General features: G+C 42.5%; 1 protein-coding gene across 3 annotated transcripts in view; it reads right to left on the bottom strand.

Annotated features, from left to right (window-relative positions):
* Positions 1-3,361: 3,361 nt before the first annotated feature.
* The window catches only part of col6a3 (collagen, type VI, alpha 3), a 60,540-nt gene continuing 39,649 nt past the window's right edge, over positions 3,362-24,252 (bottom strand). For 2 of the 3 annotated variants that reach the window (XM_030427963.1, XM_030427964.1), the window contains 39 exons: positions 23,044-23,655; positions 22,213-22,833; positions 21,320-21,925; positions 20,561-21,169; positions 20,096-20,430; positions 19,398-19,476; positions 19,129-19,274; positions 18,946-19,038; positions 18,777-18,830; positions 18,578-18,649; positions 18,435-18,461; positions 18,290-18,334; positions 18,070-18,123; positions 17,851-17,913; positions 17,492-17,557; positions 17,309-17,362; positions 17,184-17,219; positions 17,017-17,079; positions 16,714-16,776; positions 16,138-16,200; positions 15,740-15,802; positions 15,297-15,347; positions 14,934-14,969; positions 14,757-14,819; positions 14,404-14,466; positions 13,789-13,821; positions 13,630-13,666; positions 13,522-13,533; positions 12,917-13,413; positions 12,704-12,806; positions 11,595-12,296; positions 10,676-10,781; positions 10,521-10,576; positions 9,957-10,217; positions 9,168-9,242; positions 7,645-7,830; positions 6,625-6,684; positions 5,483-5,668; positions 3,362-4,230 (listed from right to left, as the gene is read on the bottom strand). In XM_030427963.1, coding sequence (XP_030283823.1) covers positions 4,190-4,230; positions 5,483-5,668; positions 6,625-6,684; positions 7,645-7,830; positions 9,168-9,242; positions 9,957-10,217; positions 10,521-10,576; positions 10,676-10,781; positions 11,595-12,296; positions 12,704-12,806; positions 12,917-13,413; positions 13,522-13,533; positions 13,630-13,666; positions 13,789-13,821; positions 14,404-14,466; positions 14,757-14,819; positions 14,934-14,969; positions 15,297-15,347; positions 15,740-15,802; positions 16,138-16,200; positions 16,714-16,776; positions 17,017-17,079; positions 17,184-17,219; positions 17,309-17,362; positions 17,492-17,557; positions 17,851-17,913; positions 18,070-18,123; positions 18,290-18,334; positions 18,435-18,461; positions 18,578-18,649; positions 18,777-18,830; positions 18,946-19,038; positions 19,129-19,274; positions 19,398-19,476; positions 20,096-20,430; positions 20,561-21,169; positions 21,320-21,925; positions 22,213-22,833; positions 23,044-23,655 — 6,392 coding nt within the window. In that variant the 3' untranslated portion in view covers positions 3,362-4,189. The remainder of the gene's footprint in view (positions 4,231-5,482; positions 5,669-6,624; positions 6,685-7,644; positions 7,831-9,167; positions 9,243-9,956; positions 10,218-10,520; positions 10,577-10,675; positions 10,782-11,594; positions 12,297-12,703; positions 12,807-12,916; positions 13,414-13,521; positions 13,534-13,629; positions 13,667-13,788; positions 13,822-14,403; positions 14,467-14,756; positions 14,820-14,933; positions 14,970-15,296; positions 15,348-15,739; positions 15,803-16,137; positions 16,201-16,713; positions 16,777-17,016; positions 17,080-17,183; positions 17,220-17,308; positions 17,363-17,491; positions 17,558-17,850; positions 17,914-18,069; positions 18,124-18,289; positions 18,335-18,434; positions 18,462-18,577; positions 18,650-18,776; positions 18,831-18,945; positions 19,039-19,128; positions 19,275-19,397; positions 19,477-20,095; positions 20,431-20,560; positions 21,170-21,319; positions 21,926-22,212; positions 22,834-23,043; positions 23,656-24,252) is intronic. The other variant, XM_030427962.1, reaches the window with a different exon arrangement.

The following is a 24,252-nucleotide window of genomic DNA, read 5'->3' as shown; positions in this document are numbered from 1 at the left end:
CACGTTCAGTGTCAGCTTTTATTTGGCATATTGTTAACATGAAATACTGTGACTGCTAGCTCCAGCTTTGGGGGGGGGGGGGGGGGGGGGCACCATTTTTGTTTCTTTTTGCTTTAGTTGCTTGTCTGTCACAGTCACTCATGTTTCTGGGGTGGATTTGTGTTTTTTGTCTTGCAGACGTGCACTGAGAGGCTGGACGGGTTTCCCCCCTCACTGGAGCTGCTGACACAAACACACACCTGCAGCAGATTGGAAATCAGAGCCTGTTGATAAGCCCCGGTCACTCGCTGGCTGTGTCTCAATTCAGGGTCTGCATCCTCTGAAGGACTCGGCCTTTGAGGTCTTTAAAGGCGAGTCCTTCAGAGACCTGGTTGTGTCACCAGATGTTTCACCTTACGTCACGATTTCTGCCACTCAGGCCCGCGACAGTGACGATCTACGCCGTGCGATGTCGCCATTTTCTCTCTTTGTTTCTTCTTTTTTGGGCGCCCAAAGAATCTTGGGATATGTGAGGCCACGAAGGATCGTAGTGGTGCATCCTCCAAAAACAGGGAGAGGAAGGAGCATCTGGAGGAGCCTTCAGATTGGAACAGCCTTCGCGCGGCGTTGTGACTTAAATGGCCTTCAAATGCTCCTCCGAAGGATGCAGACCCTGAATTGAGACACAGCTTGTTCTTTTTGTCTGTCTCAACGAGATCTGACTTTGCTTTGTTTTTGCCTTCAGTGATCCTCCTCGTTTACAGCTACCTGTTTCCAGTGACCCAGCCCTCAGCACCTCTGCAGCCATCAGCTTTGCCCTGAGCTTTCCTGAGCCCATCACGCCACGCTATCCACCAGCGCCACCATGAGCTACTCCTCCTCCTCCTCCTCCTCCTCCTCCTCCTCCTCCTCTCCGACAGAGTCCCCAGCCAGAGCCTCTCTCTACTCTAACCTGCATACTCCCAGTGAAGCCTCAGTAAATCTCCTTGCACTCAGCTCCCTGCCTTGTTGCTCCTGCTTTTAGCCGAGATTCTTCCTGTTAAGTGCACCTTCCTGTTGAGTCTGTCATTCCTATTATTTAAGCTGCAGAGTTGTGATACCCTTCTGGGGTGGAGGATGGCTGTGTGTGTTACAATTTAACAACAATAAGGTCTGCGTTGGTGGTGGCATGTTGCCCCAGGTCAAAAGGAGCTCGGACATCTGGAGGGAGCTCAGAGTAGAGCCGCTGCTCGCATTCAAAAAGAGCCAGTTGGAGTGGCCCGGGAAGCTGATCAAGATCCTCCTGGGCGCCAACTGGGAGGCGACCCAAAACTCGCTGGAGAGATTACACATCTCCTCTGGCCCGGGAACGCCTCGGGATCCCCCAGGAGGAGCCGGAAAGCGTTGCTGGGGAGAGAAACATCTGGAACAACCTGCTGAGCCTGCTGCCGGCGTGACCAACCCCAGATAAGCATATGAAGATGGATGGATGGATTTGGAATGGTGATGACAGCAGTTGGTAATCACGACAAAGAGAAGTGTGTTGCTGATCAACCACCATGTCGGCCTACATGTTAACGTATGTTCGGTGTATAAAATGAGGTTTGCATGTGTGTACATGTCAACACGAGATATAAAAGTCCAAAACAGCTGTTTAGATATTCATCACATCTGTCCAAAAGAACAAATTCCCACCCACAGAGATGAGTACACAGCACAAGTGTAAATACGTCAAGTCTCACCACTAATTGGAAGCAGTTGTCTCGGTTTTGGTTTCAAGATTCGAATAATCATCTTCCAGTGTGAAGTTTTAATGTGTTAACGAGATTTTACTCGTTGCGATGTGGGACATTCAAAACAATGAGTCCCACAGTGCCGGAAGGCTTCAGCTGCTCACCGTGCAAAACCCAAACTACCAAATCAGATTTCTCACTCATCACGAAAGCTTTGCTCGTCCAAAAATTGTTCCACCCGTCTGTCATAAATATTTATATGTGCACTTCATGCTCATAAGTCTGTGGACACCTGAACATCTCGCTCCAAAACCGTGTGCAAAGTCAAACACTGATGTTTGGCTTTGAGGTCTGCCAGGTGGTCCAGGTCATCTCAAAGGTGCTGGATGGGGTTCAGGTCCAAACTCTGTGCAGGCAGGTCAAGTTTTTCCACTCAAACCTGAGAAAACCATTTCTCAAATGGACATCGTCATGTCGAAACACAAACGTTGACACTGAAATGTAACTGGACCTACTCACTGTGGACAAGTGTGTGAAAGTTTGAGTCCTTGTTTGTATCACAATATGATTTATTTACTCTTCATTACAAATGTCACAGTGTGTTCCACGTTGGGGGGGAAAAATTGACGGACCGTGGCGTCAGATGAAGTGTTGAAATTCTGAAGTGAAGTGATGATTTCAGAGGAAATCTGGTGAGTTTATTAGAACGATGAAGTCACTCAAACACCCAGCGGAAATGACATCTGGACGTTTTGCTGCTGTTGGACAGAGAACACGTTCCCAGGCTCTTAAAGTTTGAATTTACTGACTAAATATTTAATCTTCTCCTCTCCAGATAATGACACAGTTTCCACTTCTCTTATCTTGACTTCGACAGATTTAGTTCTGACCTCTGAGAGAATGTCTGCAGTAGATGTTTGTCCAAACCGTCCAAATCTTGAGTTATTGTTGCTGTGCCTGTAGTGACTTTTATTCAGCCTGTAAAACTGACCGTGGAATCAATGTTAATGTTTCAGGAGTAATGATGGCCGATCCTGAGTATTATGGCTGCTGCGAATATGTAGAGTTATGAAAGAAAAGGCCAACAAATCAAAAATGTTGAAACAATGTACTGGACTGTCATTAGAGGTCCATGAGGTCAGAAATTGTGGATCCAAATCTGGATGATATAAAGACACTCAGTCCAACAGACTGTTAGAATCATGAAGACCTCAACACCCAGTGAATTGTGGGTAATGTATGCACCAAGTTTGGAAAAGCAGTCCACTGGTCTAGCAACAAAATTGTTGTGGAACAAATGATCAGAATCGATACAGCAGAACCAGAGATATTACTTTTTTTTTATTCTACGTGTTCTTCAAAACATGTTGCCTATATTACCCACAATGCAACTGAACCACTGAGTGACATCACTGGAGTTACCCTTTAAAGAGTCTGGTATCAGGAGACCAACATCAATTCACTTAATAGCCAGAAAGATCATAATAACTCCACCTGAGGAGTAAAATAATCCTGAATAAATGAAAAATGAACTTTAGAGAAGTTTTATTTTCTGTTTTAAAAAGACTTTATCTCCTCTTTGAGCTCCACATGACGTCACATATCGTTTTTTTGCTTCTACAGTTCTGTAACTGTCTCATGTGTTTAATTCAAAACAAGAAAGAAAAGAATCAGTTGCTCATGTTTATTAGAAAGTCTAATTCATTTTTATTTCCCCTATACCCAGATGAAACACAAATTTCAGCAAAACCAAATGAAACAAAAATAAAAAAAACAGCTTGACAAGTACATTCCTCTTCTCGATGGCTGGAACGTGAGTGTGTGTTTGAGGCAGCGGATCCTGAAGTGCACTTAACGTTACGTCAATGATTTAGCATCCGAGCAGTCGTTTTAAAATACACACACCGCCGTACAAGACTTGTGTAAACATTAGTGTGGACTGTGTGACTGTAGCATAGTGAAGGAATGATTCCACAGGGATCAAGTGAGCTTAAAACAATATAAATCAATAGAAGCCGCTGTTGCTATGTGAATGTGGAATGTAAAAAAAAAAAAAAAACACAATACAAAAAAAAACGTTACTGCATCAATTAATGCCAGTCCTGCACGTACTAATTTATCTCTGTCCAAGATATTCATATATGCTTCTTGCTTAATCATAAAACTGCATTTAAAAAAAAAAAAAAAAAAAACTCATATGATGTCATTGTTCCAGGAAACTTGACTGAATGCACTTTTTTTTTTAACATCTCATCTGTAAAACAAACATACTATGTAGCACCAGTAGGTTAAAACAAATCATGCAGCAAATCGTGTTGCCTTCCTTCTCGTCGTGAAAAAGACTACTTCAAGAATTTTGGGGATAAAAGTCCATGTTTGTGGAATCCAGTGCAGCCACCATTGCTTCGGTATTGCATCCTGACAGTGCGGCCATTTTGGATGGTTCTCCTCAGAATCCCCTAAACGGAGGCGAAAGCTGGCCGTGCGTCACTTTGGTCCTATGTTCTTACTGCAGCGATGACGCCTTGGTTGATTTGTACTGGGGGTGAGTGGAAAAAAGGAAAATCATGGTTAGCCAGTTAATGGAAAGAAGCTTCTTTATTTACTAAGATGATGTCCTGAAAACCTTTTATGACCAGCTGATATCTGAACATGTTGGGCTGTGAAACTTTGCACAGCATTTCAGTTAATTAAAGGTGCTATATGTAAGAATTGGCTGTTGGATTTACACTTAAAAGCTAATAACTGTTTTCTCTTTATACATTCATGACTGTAGCTGCCATTAGCTGGTTAGCTTAGTTAGCTGAGCAGCCAGCTTGGCTAACTGAGCTGGACGATCAATCCAGGCTATCGTTGAGATATTCAGACAGTTTTACCTCTTTTGTGTTCAAACAGTTATTTCATGGAGGGACATATCGGACATTCACCAAACTATATAACATATATACTTGAAAAAACTTGAAAATCTCTTACTGCACCTGAGCGATTCAAGGTGATGATCTGAACACTTCACCTCAGTGTGCGGTTGTTTTTACAGAGTAATGTTTTAAATCTCGATATCATTGCTAAAATAAAGGTTTGCATTGGATTGCATTTGCTTTTGCTGCTGACAACTAAAAGACCAAATCTGAACTTTTTATTACTATTTTATAAACTTATCACATGGGTTTTCGTGTACAATCTTAGCAACTAAATTTGTTAAATAAATGTAGTGGATTGTACTTAAGTGCAGTTATTTTATGTTTATGTTTATTTTCTACTGGCAGATGCTGCGTACTAACTTGGTTTTACATCGTGCGAACAGATGGAACTTGTTTTTTACGGGAGACCAAATTATTACAGGTCACCATTAAATAGTTTTTCTTTGACAAATTAGGCTAATAGAAGACAGTGAGGCAGTTTTTGGCTGCATGACTCATACTGTACACAGTGAGTGCTGTAATTGTTTCCCCTGAGATGGTAAATTTGTTAATTCATGTTGGCAACTGTGCGTGCCAACTCAAATTGCATGATCTTAGATTATTTGGCTCACTGTTTCAGATAACTGCCAAAATAAGAATTGACAGCACAATAAAGTTTCTTTTAATATATTTTGTTGCAGGTTTTATGATGTTTGTAAATAAGATATTCCTCCTGATGGTTGATTGTCGGCTGTGTTTACTGTAACGTGTGTCCTCTACTGTGGAAAGGCCGCCATGCAGCTGTTTTCCCATCATTTGTCAAGCGTCCTGTGCTTTCACAATAACGTCTCACTGTCACTGGGAGATTATCACCATGAACAAGACACTCACCTGGTTTTCCACAGGCCTTCACACACTGCTCGTGCGTGTCGAAGCGGTTCTGGTTTCCGCCGCAGCCTCCGTACCAGAAGCGCGTGCAGCTCTTGCTGGGCGCGTCGAAGTGCCACTTGAGGACAAATTTGGCACACGTACCTTCCTCTTTGGGAAGCTGGCAAATGTCCACGGCTGTAGAGGCCGCTGTGGGGAGGAAGTGACGAAGAAAAACAATCAAGAAAAAGCACGAGAACACATGAGCGCACATACGTCTGGCAAGGCTGCCGCTAAATTAGATTTTTAGTATGTACAACAATGAGCGGTGCAATCAGCAGCGAATATATCATCACCATTATACATAATGAGCAGTAATGAAGACGTGATTGCAGAATTTAGCCGCTGACTTGTTTGTGTTGTGGGATGGAAATCAGTATAATCCTCATAAATGTTTCAAGGAAAAACCAAAAGCACTTCCATCCCCGCAAGACCTTTCTTCTTCCACAATCATGAGGTATAGCACATTTGGTTTAAAGCAGACTTCGTATTACTGTAAGCATGTCGTGCCAATTGCCTCCAACGCTGATGAGGCACTGACAAATTGAAGTTGCTCTGTGTGAGGACGGCTGCCAGAAAAACAATGAAGCAGTGAACAAGGCTTTCCATTCATTTTCTCCGTGGTTATGACTTGGCTCGCTCCTGTGACAAAAGCGTAACCTTCTCATTTTCCACGTTTGGCACTTCGCTTGTTCCGTCAGTCGTTTAGATCATCGGAGGGGCAGCAGAGGAGGAGGAGGAGGTGGAGGAGGAGGTGGGTGGGTTTTACACAAAGGAGCGGTTGTTTTTGCAAAGTGAGCAAAAGATTGTGGAAGTTATGTAACAGCGATATAACATGCAACACGTGTGGCTTGATATATGGCTGACATCTGGGGCGGTTCTGCAAGGTTTGATTCAAATTTTGAGGATTTGAGGATGTGGATTTGCTTGGAAGGAAGTGCTTTTTCTTTCCTATTGGCTGGCATTTGCATATCATAACACGTGCACAAGCATAATAGCCAGTTATGTCTTCAGAACCAGGAGCTGAAGGGAAGAGACGGTAACACAATACTGCAAGTCTACAGGAAACTATTCATGCTATGTGGTGACTGTATATCAGATCTCACCGGGGGCCGGGAGGATCTCCACCTGCTCAGTCTGCTGCACGTTTGGCTGAGGCTCCGGCTCTGTGGAAATATGAAAATAGCTTAAAGAAAAAGACTTTTACCAGCTGCAGATTTTTTTTTTAACATGTAATGCAACGTGGATCAAAATGACCACAGTCGTTTACACAGATGTAAACCTCATTATCTGACACAAGTGATCCGCGTTGGCAGGTCGCGTCTCTTTTCCGACTAAACTCCCCAGCGCACTTATCGCCCCTCTGTATTAAGATGTAATCCACATTTTCCCAATACCTCATGTGATTGGTGACAGTTGAAAAGTTATATCGGGAGTAAGATTTGGTTTCCTTTAGTCTCTATAAATTGTGTGACTGTTTGCCAAGCCCTGACTGTCGGTAGTTTCCATTAGAACAGATAAATGCATGTTTCAATTCTGTTTCTCTTCTTTGGTTTTTGCCTTTTCGAGTGGTATCGAGCCAAATCTCGAGTTTGCTTAGCTGTGTTTGGACTGTGAATTTCTGGGGGTTAAAGGGATATTCCGGTGTAAGTTTTATCCATGGTCTAACACACCGTGAAACTGTGTTAGACTCCCTCTCGAGAGATAAAGTTTGCAGACCGCTAGCTAACGTAGTTTTAGCATCCTCGGAAACGACCGCACGACAACAATACATTGCAGTAAATGGGTCCAGATATAAAACCGCCATCAAAAAGCCACAAATAATGCTTAGAACAGCACCAAACTTCAGCAACATTAGAAAGAGGGTCTCAGCACATATTTGGAGGCATCAAACATTTGATATCATTGCCGGATTTGTCGAAAAAGAAACAAATCTCACCTCAACACAGTTTCACGGTGTGTTAGACCACGGATTAAACTTACAACGGAATATCCCTTTAAGCAAACAGTCATTTGTCCGTTTCTGTATCTAGAGATGAAGCTTATAATGAGCTGCATTATATCACACCATCACACCAGGCGGAGGCTCGTCCCCTCAGAGGAACCTGACTCTGACAAACACTCACCTGACCTCATGCAGTTTTTCAAGCAGAGGGCCTCAGTGTCGAACCTATTGTCATTGCCTCCACAACCTCCGTACCAGAACTGTGTACAGATCCCGTTCTTTCTGTCAAAGAACCACTTAGCCTGATAGTCTTTGCACGGCATTCCAGGGTCATAGTCAAGTGAGCATGGGTCTGCAAACTCATTAACTAGAACATGCACAAAAAAACAAAGCAAAAAAAAGAAACAACAGCAGTGACGGAGGACAGACAGGGAGAGAGGATGAGTTTGTGTTAGAAATTAATGTACATATACATATCTGTATGAGGAAAACAGCAGTTACTGTGCGCTGGTAGTAGATAAATATCATAATATTAGAAGTTTAGGGGTTTTCTGAGGGGTCCAATGGGGTAAATGGGGTAGTACAGAGGAAATAGCATTCAGCATAACGACATAACATGCTGATTAAGGGGGTTTGGACAACTAAAAACTGACAGTCAGTGGAAGGAAAAGGGTTTAAAAACGGGTTTCCATGAGTGAATTGAAAAGTTAGTTTGTTGTAACTACAGTTTCTGCTTTCTGTTAGTTCATTCAGTCAGCCGGGATTTGAATGACTGTGTGGTCCAGCTGTGTTATCTGCATGGGACCAATTCAAGATATCGAACACCAGAAGTAATTCTCCACAGGTTATTATGATAGAAATCCTCTGGAGGTTTGGCTGCATGGTCAGTAAACTCCCTCCTGCTGCAGAGTGCTAGTAGAGAACATACTCTGCGCTCACACTGGAGTATCAAAGTACAGCACAAGACAACGTTGCTATTTTATTAATCAGCTGAATGATAGCGGGGGAGGGAAAAGCCGTCCTCCCTCCGTGTCTTTGTTAAGAAGCAGCAGCTGTGAGGCCTCACCCCTTAAACAAATTTGCGCACAATTAATCTTCTCCAGTACTAATAACACAACGCATTATTCTCCGAAGTGACTCGGATACTGCGACCTCAACTCTCCTCTTTGTCACAACATATTACAGAAAAGATTAAATCTACAAACCAGGACTCCGCGAGCTGAGCTGTAGATTTCGTAAGTTCTCCTGAATGAGCCACAGTATGTTTAGGCATTGTGCTAGTCGTGCTGATTAATAGCACATTTGTGTTGTGGTTGAGCTGAAACAATGCTGCATTAGAGCATAGCCTGTTATGTTCTTTGAGTTGAACCATCAGGTTTTATTTACATGACCAACTCTCTGCAGAGGAAACGCAGCCAAACACAACTCCACAGAGGCCATCAGCATTAACGCACCAGGCAGATACAGAGTAAATATTGAATAGATTTATATTCCTACATCTCTTGGATGAGTTAAATCTCATATTTACACTCTCAGAGAATCACTTCAAGCTGAAACACCCCAAAGTACAAGTTACTGGTCACTTCATATCAATTACATGAAGAAAACAAAACATTTTACAAGCTGTAAATATCAGTATATATGTTTACATGCATCTTTTCTACTAAAATATAAAAATATGCGCGTGCATGCACAGTCACTCACCAGTTTCTGGTTTGTCCAGTGGCGTGGTGTTTACAGTACGGGTGACTTGGCTGGGCGGCTTCACCGCTGCTGCTTCTGTAAAAGTGAAACCAACAGTCATGGAGCAGCTACAGTGACAGAGTGAAGGCGAGGCAACTGCCTGAGTGTTTTTAAGGAATAGTTCACCCAAAGTTTGTTTTAAAACGTCAAAAAACTGTCGAACAACACACACAAAAAGCCTCCATACAGTCTGCAGGAGCAGAAGTTATTTAGACTCTCAACACGTGGTTGTGCTGTGTACTCACGTCAGACGGGGTGCACGCTTTTAGCTTTGCAGCCACAGTGAAGACTTCATTAATATCTTTTGAAATCTGGGATATTAGGGCTTCAGAAGATTTGCTGTATGGAGCCAATTTATTATCATTTTTTGATTAGTTTTTTCCATTTTAAAACAAGTCCTCAGCTACTCTGTGTTTTTTAGGAGGATGCAGTTACACTGTTTTGCTCCAGAAGCACGAGGGTGAATACATAACAACTGAATTTACACTTTATGTACTTTTCCTTTGACGTTTAGGTTCGTTTTAGTTTAGTTTTGTGTTTAGTTCAGCTTTAGTTTACTTAATTGCAAAAATTACGACCCCTTCGCTAAAAAACTACAATGCATAAATAGGTAAAAGGCATGTATACCTCTATCTTTTGTGTCACGGGGCAGGAAAAATAATGCTTATCGCTGGTTTGCATATTATTATCATTTATCTTGTGGTATATAAAGAAGCTTACAACCTGTGTGTCGTGTGTTTATGCTCTTACTGGTAGTCATGATGCCTTTGCGGGTTGAGACGGCGTGACCCTCTGCAGTGTGAGCAGTGACCACGGCGAGATATGTTTGAGAACTCTCTAAGTTGTCCACGGAAAGCACGGTTCCTGAGACGTTGGTCTTCAGCACCAGGGCATGGTCGCTCAACCGTGTCACCGTGACCTCGAAGTAGACGAAGAGCTTGGGGTCCGGGCTGCTCCAACGCAGTTTCAAGCTGCTGGAGGTGACGTTGGAGATGTGCAGCACATCTGCATCTGAGGGGGGCGAGGCAAGGTGGTGTCAAGGCAGGACAAGGAGCGATACAAGAAAAGGAAACAACAGGAGGCGAGAAGCTGATGTGGATAAACATCAGAGCGATGGGAACGGTCATTTTAGAGTTTTCTGTTGCGATAACAAGTCTGAGAGAAGTGTGAGCAAGGGTGCTGACTGCTGATTTATGTGCAGCTAGTGTTAGCGGTTAGCTCTGTATGACTCATCGTAAAGAAAACAGTCCAACTCAAACAGCACTTTAAACCGACTTCGCCTGCTGAAGTAGTTAAATACATTCATAATCTTACCTTTGTGCTTTCTCTGATGGACTGCCTGGTGATTTTCATGATGTTTCTGGTGTTTCCTGTAAAAGGGCCAACGAACGGTGGATTAAACCATCAACGTTTCCAGGAAATTAACAGCAACCGATGATACGTCCATAAAGATCTCAGGATACACTTACTCCTGTTGCTCTGATGATGATGTGAAGGGGTTTTTTCGTGGCTGGTCGCTCTGGAACCACGAGCAGTTTTTGGAGACCTCAGGCGACATGTAGAAGGCATTTTCAACTGAAATGAAAAAAAAAACAAACCGCAGCATGTCACTCACAGTGACTTGGATTAACTATGCAGGATTTCCTCTAACAAGCTCATGACCGGTGGGAAGAATTTGCCGATGTCTCTCTCTGCCCTCTGCCTGTATTTTCTTATTTCCGTGCTGTTGTTTTTATTTGTTTTTTTGGTCTTTTGTGCCTTAAGAGAGACAGGAAATGGGATGATTAGGAGGGGGATGACATGCAGCAAAGGGCCACAAGATGAAACTGATCCTAGTCTGCTGCGGTGAGCACACAGCCTCTGTACGTGGGGTACACGCTCTACAAAATGAGCTCCTGGGCCGCCCTGTATTTTGCTGATTTAGGGATGTTTCTGTGACCTGACGGCCCAGTGGTTTGTTACACAGAACCACCTGGAAAGAAGCGACTAAAAGAAGTTTGGAAATCAAACTCTTACTGAAGTTTTACTTAAATCTTGTCCATCAGGAAAAGCCTTCAGTGCTGTTCTTTGCTCTTCAGTTAAGATATAACTGATGTTAGCATCTTTACAAAAAGCTCTTGAGGGGCCGCCATTAGTCTTTCAAAGTGAAGAAACTCATTAAAGAGTTTGACAGTTTGAGAGTTGATTGTTAAGTCTCATTCCCAGGCTGTCAAAAACCATCGCACTTGGTTTGCACACCTAGAAATGCTTACTGCACATTCGCATGGTGTGTTTACAAACCTAAAGGGAAAATCCTGCATAGCGTGGAGCCTGAACTTATAACTAAAAAAAAGTGAGCATAAAGTCATTGAAAATTGATTGAAAGATTAATATCTATCCTGAACTTACTGCTGATATACTTTGGCATCAGCTGGCCGAAGTTCAGCATGTGTTTGTCGTAGAATTGCGAGATGCTGTCCAGCCGCTTGAAGAAGACATCAGAAGGCTCGCTCGCCATGTGTGACAAGACACGAGCATCCTCTGCAGTCAACTTCTCACCCACACCCAGGATGACCAGGAAGTAGCCTCTGCACTTGACCTCAGTGGCGATACGCATCAGCTGCGCCTCCTCTTCCACCACGCTTCCTGTTACGAAGAGCACCAGGACTTTCCTGTCTCGTTGTAGAGGGGCCTTGTCAAACACCTGCTCCACTGTGGATTCGATAGCTGCTGCCAGTGCCCGGCCACCCTCCAACTGCGGCGTCTTCTCCAGCAGGAATTTGACAACGTCCTGACCTGAGTTGTGCTCGGTTAAACCGATATCCACCTGGATGGGAGATCCAGTTCTGTTGTTGATGAACCTGTAAGGTGCTTGCTGGATCACAGACACTCTGGCGTGATGAACAGATGATGTGGGATTTGAAGACACGTGTAGATGCTCCACTATGTGGGCTATGTAGCGTTTAATCTCTGTAAAGAATACTGGGTAGGTCGACTCTGAGCTGTCCATGATGAAAGCCATGTCGATGTCAACATCTGTGGTGGAAGATCTCCTGTCTCGGCCGGTCGACGGGGGCACGTAGTCACACATTTGGTCCGGAGCACAGGTGTCTACAAAAGGAAAACACATAATGTAACTTTAATTGCTACATTTCAAATCATTAAAAGATGTATTGAGATTTTCTTTCACCACCCTAAAGAGACTCAAAAATAAACTTTTCTTACAAATACGACCTGTAAGCTAATATATTGTCATACCCCTGAATTTTCTGTGCAACAGGTATGCAACATGAGGTTAAGAATATCAATAACATTAAGGCAAACTTTTCCTATTTTCCCTAAAACAAAAATTTGCTGCTTTGTCCATGTTTCTTCTTAAACAGGAAATAGAGTTACTACTGGATTACTGAGGCAACATCAGATCAGATCTTTAAAAAATGAGTACTCTTCTGTGTAAAACAGAAACTATAAGCTTTAACTGTGATGTCGGTGTTGGTGCACAGACACAGGGCTCTTACCCAGGCAGACATGGCAGTTCATAACCTTCTGGATGACTGAATCGTACTGTGCACTTCCAGGGTTGGGAAGGACAATAACCTGAGCCAGGGCTGTGTTGTTGACCTGGTGTAAATAAAAAAGAAGCAAAACATTTTTAAAAAGAACAATATGCATACAAATGTACGTAATGCAACTTCCCCTTTGTGATATCTGCCCTGTTTTGTTAGTCTTACCTGCAGTGCTCTGGTGAGTGCTCTGTCCTCACGATTGACCAAGAACAGAGTGGCGATGCCAGAATCATGGAGGCGAAGAGCTGCACTAGTGAGTGCTTGTGCCTGACCGGCCGACCCAGTACCGACGAAGAAGATGGCCACCTTCCTCATGAGGAAACCACTGCGCACTCTCTTGAAGGTGTTCTGGGCCAAAAAGTTCATGGCGTTGTCCAACTTGCGCTCCTTCCTCGTCTGCAGGGTCTGCAGTCCCTCGATTTGTTGCAGCAGGGCACGTTTCTTCATTGAATCAGCGAACCGGACCACGGTGGTCACTTCATCATTGTACAGGGTCAGAGCAACACGAGCTCCCCTTGGACAGTTGCTCTCAGAGATGGTGATGTCTTTGACGAGGCGCTGGACTGTGTCACGCATGTTGTTGAAGGATGGGCGTCCGTTGGCCTGAGAGACATCCAGGGCGAAGGCCAGCTCGGTGGGGTAGAGCGGACATTCCTGCTGACCTGATGGCGTCAACACAGATGATTTTACTCTCTATACTCGTGCATACAGTACATACACAGTCATGTAAACAGTAATTTGGCGATTGATAGTATCTTGTTTGTACTTACCAAAACAGCAAGCTGGTAGAAAAAAGAGACAAAATGTGGTGAGACATTTTTTTGTAACACTCGAACATTATTGCTTTTCATTGTGACAAGTTATTAAATCATACTTACGACAGTTGTCCCTGATTTTCTTGACCAGGTCACATTGCTGAGGACAGAGAGACATTTTGAGAAAAAAAGTTAAAAGATTTTGAAGAAGAGTTTTGCTCTGTTGATCAAATATAATCTAGTGAACAGTGTAATACAACAGTCTGACGTAAGTGCACGTACCACGACGCCTGGTCCTCTCGGTCCTTTCTGACCCTGTTGAAACAGCAGTAAAACTTGTGTGAACGGCTGAACACGCCTGATGCTTTATTCTTTTACATTTCTTAACATGATTATTTTTGTTCAGAACTTAAAGCTGCTACAAGGAACTTTCATTTTGTGTATATTCTGGCGGCCCCTGTGGACAAAAGTGGGATGAGCACGACGGCATCACGTCACTGGCCGGTGCATGCATTTAATTCGGAAACATTTTTTAGGGTATGTTTGCTCAGCGATGAGGTTTGTGAGATTACTAACTGCAATATGATGATGGTGAGACGAAGTTAACTTAAAGTTCTCAACATTTCGTTGTAATTTTATGTCTTCATAATAAGCTAATAGCGAGGTAAAGCTTGGTAGTTTTAGTTTACCCCTAAGCTACAGAGCTTTTGTTTTCCTCAGGGTGTAAGATATCTCATCATTTAATGATTTTGTTTGCTCATATAGAGTCATCAGTAAGCTTCCTTGTAACAGTGATAGTATCTATCATAAATCATATCCTGCTATGGTGGGACCATGTCAGTTAAATGGAAAAGAGTGTAAGCTGTTAAGAAAAGAGTGGAATTTAAATCTGCTTACATGTGGCCCGGGATATCCAACCTCTCCCTTCTGTCCGGGTGTACCAACATCCCCAGAGATACCCTGGAAAGAATAAACAGCGAGAGAAAAATGATTCACTGCATTAATAGTTCAAGTAGAGCTTGACTTTAACAACTCAATCTCTTCAAAGACTATTCCAACATGTTAATGCAGCCCGACCACTGCCAAGACTGCATACTATAAATCTGAAACAAATCCAGTCCTTTATTTTATTACCAAACATATGTGTCCAGTGAATTCGAGTCCAGTTGGATAACTTTAAGTGATACCATGCAGTACTGTACCCCTCCTATCTTCAATACATGAAATCTAACCAGGGTCTGAAAACATACCCTCTGTCCACGATTTCCTCTGGGTCCAGGTCCGCCCTTAGTGCCGGAGTCGCCAGCAGCTCCCTGCAGTGGTGGAAGTAAAGAGAATTATTGCAAATGACAAACATCAAAAGGAAGGCACGTTGCCAAAGTGTACAATGTAACAGTTTAGTTTGAATCCTCTGTGTTTTTCTTTACCTTCGGTCCTGGGAATCCTGGGAAGCCTTCATCACCCTGTGGAGGACAATGGATGCACACTTTAAGTATTAGCTACATCGTTATTGTCCCATTAAGTATACGTTTGCGCTAATACATGTATATTTAAATGGACCACAGCCAAGATCAAGGACTTTAGAGTCATTAACAATAATAGTCGTTACACTAACAATTCTATAACTCAGCTTATCATCATATCATTCCTGTCTGCTTCTCCAAATTCAATGTATAAATATCAATGGATGTTTGAAGTTAAATCAAATTGTAATTTTAACTTAAGAATGAAGACACAACTTTTGATTACCAAACATACATATATATCATTAGAGGTCAACATTCACTTGCCTTTCTTCCGTCAGGCCCTTGAGTGCCGAAGCCATCTCTGCCATCTTCACCCTATAAGAAAAAGAAATTGCTCTACTGATTTGTCTTTTTCAGAAGACCTTGTATCCAACGTTCAAGAGAGAGCTCAGCAACAATAACATTACCCTGATTAAAAACACACCACATACATTATCAGATATAAAACACAAAGCAACATAAGTCTTGTTTTAAACCGCACATGACAGCGATGCAAATGAAAACCTCCACAACTCGCAGGCTGAAGCAGCCGTTCTCCTGCCAGCGGTGTTCTCTTTCACAAGGACGGTTATTAAGTAGATCAGCAAATGACCGTCTACTACATCAGACAGTTGGTTTCATAAACAATGAGACTAACCATGCAAGTAATATTTTGGGTTAAGTCTTATTTTACAGTACATGCAGAGAAGATGTGGTTTAATTCTTACAGGCTCTCCACGAGGACCAAGAGGTCCAACAACACCCTTCGGTCCTGACTCTCCTGGCTCTCCCTACACAGGCAGAGATACAGAGAATGAGACAGAAATAGTTAAAAGTCGTTCCAAGAGTTTAAATTAAGAGTGAAATGTGACATTTTTTCTTTAAACTGCAGGGTCAGATTCTATAGATTTAATCTCATTATACGCGTTTTCTTTTCTTTCATTAAATCTCGCCTCAGAGCCTCGATGTTTTCTTACAGCCCTTTCATGTTTGCTCAAAGAGACTGCACATGTGTGTCCAGTAATGTGAGAGAGCGCGAGGCTTAGGCCAGCATGTTTTTAAATGAAACAAGGCTGTTATGGAAGAATATACTGTACGCCAGGCTAAGTTATCTTCCACTCAGTACCTTGCGACCAAGAGCTCCTCTCCTGCCCTTCTCTCCAGCGGGACCTGGGAGTCCTCCGGGACCCTAGAAAACACAACATTAGGACATTAGAAGACATTCCTTTTTCTCAACTTGAAATTAATGAGCAAATGATTATCAGTCATTTGAACCAGTGTGCCTCTGCAGCTGCAGTGTGTGGTCTGTGTCTGCTCTATGCTCCCCGTCTGCATCTAACCATATAAAGAAATGAATGCTGGCATGTGCTCAGTAAATATGTATGATTTGAATTAAAGCAACATATAAATAAAACGCAATACTTTACATGCATCTGTATTCACTGACACATGTTTTACAAAGTGTTTCCGAGCCCATGTAGTGATATCGCCACATCTTTGCATGTTCAAACTGAGCCTTTCGAGGCGGCCCAAACATTTTGCTGGCATCAAATTCAGAATAAGCAATTATTTACACAGTTCAATGAAACTGATGAGGTAAAACATTAAATAAACTGTCTTTTATCAATCGAGTGTATGTCACAAAAGATTTGGAAATGATCACAGACCTGATTTATAATAGAACTTTAATAGGTTCACTCACTCTGGGTCCAGGGTTTCCATCTTCTCCTCTGCCTCCTGGTGCACCAATCGGTCCAGGTGGACCCTGCAAGGAGATAAAAACCAAACACTGATGAGCCGCCAGTTTCTTTCTCATTTAACATGGACTTCAAAGAATGTAGTAAAGAATGAACACACATTTTCTAGATGTTTAAATAATCCAGCCCCAGTTCCGTCAAAACATTTTGTCATCTTGCTAAAAGCAGCTAAGAAAAATATCAACAGTGATGACAACATTCACTGTGATATATGTTTTGGCGAGTGAATTAAAGAATGGCAGACTTACTCTAGATCCTCCGACACCAGCCTCTCCAGCAACACCATCAGCTCCTGGCTTTCCGGGATTTCCCTTCAATGACATGCGAGCAGCACAGTGTTACTTACTGCAGTTACAAGAGTTACTGAAATACTACATAACAACTGTATTGTTGTTATCACCAAAACGAGACTTACAGCCTGTCCAGGTGGGCCTCTTCTGCCATCAGATCCCTAATGAAGTTTGAGTAGAAATAAATTAACAAAGACAGTGGCATCTGAGTATTAAGCACAGATAATGAACACATGGTACAAGTGTTTACCCTTCTTCCAGGTTCACCCGCTGTTCCCACCGTTCCATCATCACCAGGCTCTCCCTGTCGTTACAGAGCAGATATTAAAGTTAAACAAACCCACACAAACACAGTCGTGTGATATTAAACTTCCAAAGTACAAAATAGAAAAATTAATTGGTGGCAAGAAAATGTGTGAGGGGGAAATGTTACCGGTGGTCCAGCATCACCAGGGTCTCCTTTAGGTCCTGCGCGGTTGTTATCTTTTCCAGTTGCACCCTGTTGGACGGATATCACTTTGTCAATTACGGCTACTTTTAAACACCCTTAAATACTGTTTGTCCAGCAGAGATGAAAAGAAACATTCTTATTTATTTAAAATAACATTCTCAAGGATGGATGTTTACAGTCAGACACAGCAGTTTGTGTTGCTGGCTACTACTGAGAGTCTAGTTCAAGGCCACAACAGTCTAATCTGGTTTGGTTCAGGTATGCATGTTTAACACAATGTCACTTCAAAGACATTTATTAAGAAAGTAATTTGCATTATAACCAGTTCCCATCATACTCACTGGGTCTCCTCTGATTCCCATTTCGCCTTTGTCTCCTGCTTGTCCTTTGGCTCCTTTGGGACCCTGGAAGCAATGAACATGTTTAGTGAGCATTTGTCATTACTGGCCATTAGAGCTGCAACAGTAACTTAATTAATCAACACAATAGAGCAGCAAATCTGACCAAGATCAAAAGAAAACAGACAAAATGAATTGATAAAATGGCATCCAGACACTCACTGTTCTTCCAGGATTTCCTCTGTCTCCTGGGGGTCCAGCCACTCCACTTTTGCCCTGAAAGCATACATGAGATGCCAGTTAAAGCCCACAATCATGCATAAACCACAGCAGATTAACATGTTTTTGATATCTGAGTAAATATCATGTAAAAGTACATGATTCTACGTGTCCTCTAAAACAAATGGACTCAAAGACAAAATCTGCTGTAAAACACACTTACCTCTTCTCCGTTGATTCCATCGAGGCCAATTTCTCCAAATTCACCCTGCAACATGGAAGCAGTTGGTCAGGTAATCATTTTTTTTTACAGTTTGAATGTTTGAATTAATGATGAGAACTTTATTAAAACCAAGAAAAACACTCACCTTTTCTCCTGAATACCCACGACCACCCTGAACAGAGAAAGAAAAGAGTGTTGCATTATTATATTTGATAAATAACAAAACTGACAATTTACAAAAACAAATATGTTTAAATTGAATATTAATGTTAATATTAAAGTGCTTACCTTGACACCTCTCTGTCCTGGACATCCCTGGAAGCCCTGAGTTCCATTCACACCAGGAGGACCTCTCTCTCCCTGTAGTCACAGAGTAAGGACCATAAAACACTTCGACAAAATACAGGAGGGTTTTGATTATGGAGGCACATGAAGTGGTTTCATGGGAACATTGTCCACATATTATAAGCAAGGCATTCAAACTTACAGGTCCACCCTCGTCTCCAGGATGTCCTTGGCTTCCTGAAAATCCTGGACCACCCTGAAAGACGAAACAAGCAACTGTTAGCTTCTGATAATGATATGATTAAAGGAAGAGTTTTTGTATAGTTTAAAGGTGTTAAACAAATATGTTTTTCTGTTTTGACTTTGGGTACCTTAGACCCTGGAAGTCCAACTGCTCCTCTGTCTCCTCTGGTGCCAACACATTTGCATGGCACTCCACAGCACTCCCTCTCTGCAATATTGTCCTACACAGCAAAAAATTAGCAAATATTAAGTAAGGGGGGGGGGGGGGGTAAAGCTCCCCAAAGTCATCAGTCTGACTGATTAGTACTCACCAGTTCTTCCATAAGCTCATAGTCCAAGTCCATGATATTGACTCGTAGGGGTCTGGTGTACCTGAAGCCACGACCAAATTCCAGTTGTAGAGCCTCCTCAAAATTGGGCACCCGCTCCAGTCCGACCAGGATGAAACTCTTTACTCCTGTTTTGTACATAGAAGAATATCAGGACTAGATTTATCCTCACTGAGTATTTTAGTGTGATGTTGAAATAGTTTCACAGAGGTTTAAGGTTCAACGCTCATTTTGTGTCATCCTTTTTTTACCTGACTTCCGAAGTTCCTCAACTCGCCTTTTCATTTCAGTAGCTGGGGCATCAACACCATCAGTCAGGTGAATGACAACCTTCAGGGAAAAATCACAATTTAGTTTCATATGTTGTTATAATTCCCATTAATCTTCATTGATAAATTAAAACTAGAGATATCCTGAGGTAGATTTTTTTGTTTGTTTGTTTGTCCTGATACAAGTCCTTGAATAATTCCAGATTTGTACTTTGTGGGACTTACTGGAACTATTGTAAAGAAACACTCCACTCACGCTGTACTGCATATTAACTCACAAAACATTGCGGAGACCACCTCAACTAGAGTTTAAATTAGAAATTAATCATAGCCTGCAATCAAAGTTATTCGGAGAATTACTACGGAGAATTAGCTGATACGGCCTGCCATCTGCAAAAGTTATGAAAAACAAAGAAAAGAGTCACTCTCAGGAACTCACAAATACATTCACATACACTAATCTTTACTGGCATGCAGGCAAAAAACAGAAGTGTGCAATCAGGATGTTATGATGGAGAGAAACATTACAATACTTGCATGCTTAGGTGGACTTAACCAAGGAGGATCTTCTATTAATTTGCTTTATGTATATTAGCAATTACTGATCCTTTCAAATATGTGGCTACCATGCTAAGGATTTGCTCAGGATATCTCTAGTTGAAGCTGTTTGAGTATACAACCTTGATAGCGTTGTCCTGTCTGGTTTTGAACCTATTGGTGTAGGCTGATATGGTCTTGCCATTGAGGAGAAAGGGGCCACGAGTCCGCAGGGCTCTGAAGGCCTCAAAGAGCTCATCAGCATTGTCTGTGAAGTCCAGCTGGACAGGTTCGGAGGCAGAGTCCATGGCCAGCATGCCCACTTGGACAGAGGGAATTTGCCCAGAAGTGCAACTGATAGCTGCCATTTTGGAAATTCTCTGCAGAATAGCACCCATCTTGCTCTGGAGGTTGGTCTGAGCGCTGAAGATGTTCTGGGCATTAACATCGAAGCCCACCAACACCTCTATGTTGCAGACTGTAAAACAGAGCATAGTTTTACTTTTGTGAACGACAGAAAACAACTTTTGCTAACTACTGCAAATTAAATGTAAAATACTTCAGCTATAATATCCATTGGCAGGAAAACATAATAATATGCCCCTTACTTTTAGTAGTATCTGGTGTACCAGTACACAGCTTTCCCTTGACTTCATCATCCAAAGTCTCCAGAATTTGCTCGTTGAGTTCTGAAAGTTCCTGAATGGTGCTTGCTCGAGCCACAGTAGTAGACTCACTTGCCAGGTTTTCTAACTCAGCCTGAATGTCACCCACTCCTACAGCAAAGACTCTCACACCCTTTTGCTTCAGACCAAGGGCTGCAGATTTGCTGTCATCAGCCGAGGGTCCTCCAGTGATAACCATCAAGATCTGAGGAGTTCCTTCATCTGCCCTACTGCCTCTTTCTTTGGTAAAGTGAACATTTTGAACGTGGCGAATGGCTGCACCGGTGTTGATTCTATTTCCACCTTTGTAGTCTGCTCGGCTAATGGCCTCAACAATGTCTTCCCTGTTCTTGTGCGTGTTGAGGTAGAAGACGTCATTCACATCTGCAGTATAATGTGCCAGGCCAAACCTCAGGTCGTCTCTCTCAGTGAAGAACAGATCGATAAGATTGGAGATAAAACCCATTACTTCATTGAAGTTGTTCCTGCCAAAGTTTATGGAGCCATCCACTAAAAACACTATATCAGCCTTTTTGGGTGGAGGTAATCCTGCTATGAGAAGGAAGATGATAGATTGAAGAGGAGAAGATGAAGAAAGGTGACAACAGCAGAAGAAATGAAGAAACAGTTATTCATTAGACCATATTATTAACATTTGTTTATTAAATATCTGTAATATAATAACATTTGTTCACAACTTACTAGGTTCCCCGTTTGTGTATGGGTCTGTGGGTTCCTCTGGAATGGTCCCACTGAACCTGGCAATAAGCCTCTCCTTGATTGCTGGCAGACTAGGGAATGCAGGAACCTGAAGGACATCGTCTGGGCTGGTAGCAATTTGTGTTAGCTGCCTAGTGTTAGCACCACCAGCTCCGACACCAATGCAATTTACGCGGTTGCCCTTAAGCAGAGGTCCATAGAGGGAAACATCTTGAGGGGAACGACCACCTGTGAGGACTACAAGATGCTGGGAGGCCTCATACGGACGAACGCCAGAGGAGGGTTTTAACTCATTGTCTATGACGTACTGAATGGCATCAGCCAGATCTGATGAGCGGCCACCCATCTGACGAAGCCTTTTGATAGCAGATATAACAGCGGGCTTGTTGTTGTGTGAGTTGAGTGAGAACTCTGTTTTAACTCTGTCTGCATACTGGACAACGCCCACACGGACTTGATCAGGCTGCACCTCGAGTTGTTGGACAATGTTGAGGATGAAGTCACGGATATGAGCAATGCCATCAGAACCTGTATTGTCTGAGCCATCAATAAGGAAGAGAATGTCCTTTTTCCCAAGTCTTAGAATGTCTGAAGAAACAAACACAACAAAGAAAAGGGGAGACTTTATTTTGAGGTAAACTGGAAGAGACTAGCACATTATTTTAAAGATCTACCACTTTAACTACATAACAGAATCAAGCTCTAGGGCTAAGTCGTGGACAGGAACTTTATTCCTGCACCAGTAGTGTGCCGTAATGCAGTTTTTTTTTTATTATCATAGAAAAAGAGAGAAATTAAAAGCTTGATAAAAAGCAAATGAAGAAAACAACCGGTTATCATAACTTGCAGCTTCAATACAGATAGTATTTTCTTACCTAAGTCCACTATGGGAGGTTCATAAGTGCTGATGTCAGCGGTGGTTATTGTTTTGACTGAATCGATGAGCTGCGACTCCACTCTTGGAAGCTGCTGGAAACTGTCAACTGTATATACGAGTTCAGGCTTCAGGGAAATCTGTCTCAGTTCATTAGGGTCAGCATTCCTTGAACCAATGGCAAGAGGAGCAACCCGGTTTCTCTTCAGTTGGTCAGCTGCAGTGGATACGTCATCTGAAGACTTGCCACCTGTAACTACAATGAGGAACTGGGGCACAGCCTCCTCAATGCGGCTTCCCGCTGATCTCTGGTAGATGGTTCTGGAGACGTACTCAAGAGCACGGCCAGTGTTTAGGAGGTTCCCGCCTTTGCTTCGAAGTTTCTGTACGGCCTGACGTACCTCTTCTTTAGTGGAGAATTCATTCAGAAGAAATTCTAACTTGGGGTCATCACTGTACTGTACCACTGAAACTCGGACCTTATCCAATCCCACATCCAGCTTGTCCACTACTCTTCTTATCATTTCACGGATGGAGGGAAACTCACTACGCACAGCTGTCGTGCCATCAATTAGAAATACGACATCCCTCTTTTCTCCTTCCGTGGGTTCTGGTGTGATTACTGCTCAGAAAGAATTCAAGCACAATAACATGGTATGATTAAAAACTACAGAGTTCCTAATAGATGTAAAGGATATGCATTATGACCAGAGAATGAAATATGAAAACTTCAATTTGACTTTTACACTTACTGTAGTAAAATAATTGGTGTGTGAGGATGTGATATGGCTGTAAATTATTTTTCAGACATTATCTGGTTGAGTAAAATTACCTTCAGGTGCTGGGAATACAGGTACCATCCTGGCGATATCCTCATCTGACAACTCTGTGAGAGTGGTGATTAAGTTGTCTTGGACTGTGTACAAGCCAGGGAGGTCGTCTACAGTGTAGGCAAAGTTGGGCACGTATGACACTACCCGGAGCTCTGAAGGGTTAACATCCCTGGTCCCGATGCTGAAGGGAAGAACTCTTGATTGTTTGAGGGAAGAGGCTGCACGACGGATGTCATCTGTTGCAGGCCCACTGGAGACACTAATTACAAACTGTGGTACTCCTTCTTGCTTCCTGCTGCCACGTGCTGCTGTCAGAATATCCTGGTTGACAAACTGCAACGCCTGACCCAGGTTACGCTGTCTTCCTCCGCGCCGCGTCATTCCCCTGACGGCATTCAGAACCCCCTCTTTGGTTGTATGTGTGTTCAGATACATGTCAGCATGAGGATAGTCACCATACTGGACCACGCCAATCCGAATCTTATTCTCGCCCACATTGAGAGTCTCCACGATCCGGCGGATAAACTCCTTGATGATAGGGAATTCCAGTCCAACACCATCAGATCCGTCAACCAGGAAAATGATGTCCTTCCGGGGGCCCTGTGGCTCAGCTAAAAAAGGAAAAGATATATGAATATTATGTTTTGGGGAAAAAAAGTATGGGACTTAAGGTCAATTAATCAATTTTCTAATGGCCAGAAGACCATGTAAATTGTGGTAAACAATGTATTCTTGCAGCATAAATGTATGATAATTGCTTGGAAAAAGTGTGGAGAAGTTTGTGTAAGGGTGTCCGAAGAATCTCACATCCTCCCCCTGTATTAGCTTGGACTGAAAAACATTCACAGAGATTCTGAATCTAGCAGTTTTAAGTTATATTTATGGCTATCTAAGGCAAGCAGTTTTGTTTTCTAACATTTCTCCCACACATACAAGAAAACTTTTTGTCAACGTCTATTCAAAATATAGGTGATATATAAAACGAAGAACTTCACCTGGAAATTGTAGTGTTTTTTATTGTACTGTGAAATATTTAGCCAGATTCAAGATTCAATACTTTATTGCAACGTCAGTGTAATAGAATTTATCTCGCAAACCCAAACACAGACAAGGGAACCACTCACTCAGAAAATGTAAAAATATATAAAAATCGTGTGAACAGATACGAGAAAAAAAATTCTGATAAAAACATTAATACAATAAAACGG

The sequence above is a fragment of the Sparus aurata genome, chromosome 9 (assembly GCF_900880675.1).
Source record: "Sparus aurata chromosome 9, fSpaAur1.1, whole genome shotgun sequence".
In the NCBI taxonomy this organism is placed as follows: domain Eukaryota; kingdom Metazoa; phylum Chordata; class Actinopteri; order Spariformes; family Sparidae; genus Sparus; species Sparus aurata.
The sequence above is the reverse complement of the archived record's forward strand: the minus strand, read 5'-3'. Positions and strand labels throughout refer to the sequence as shown.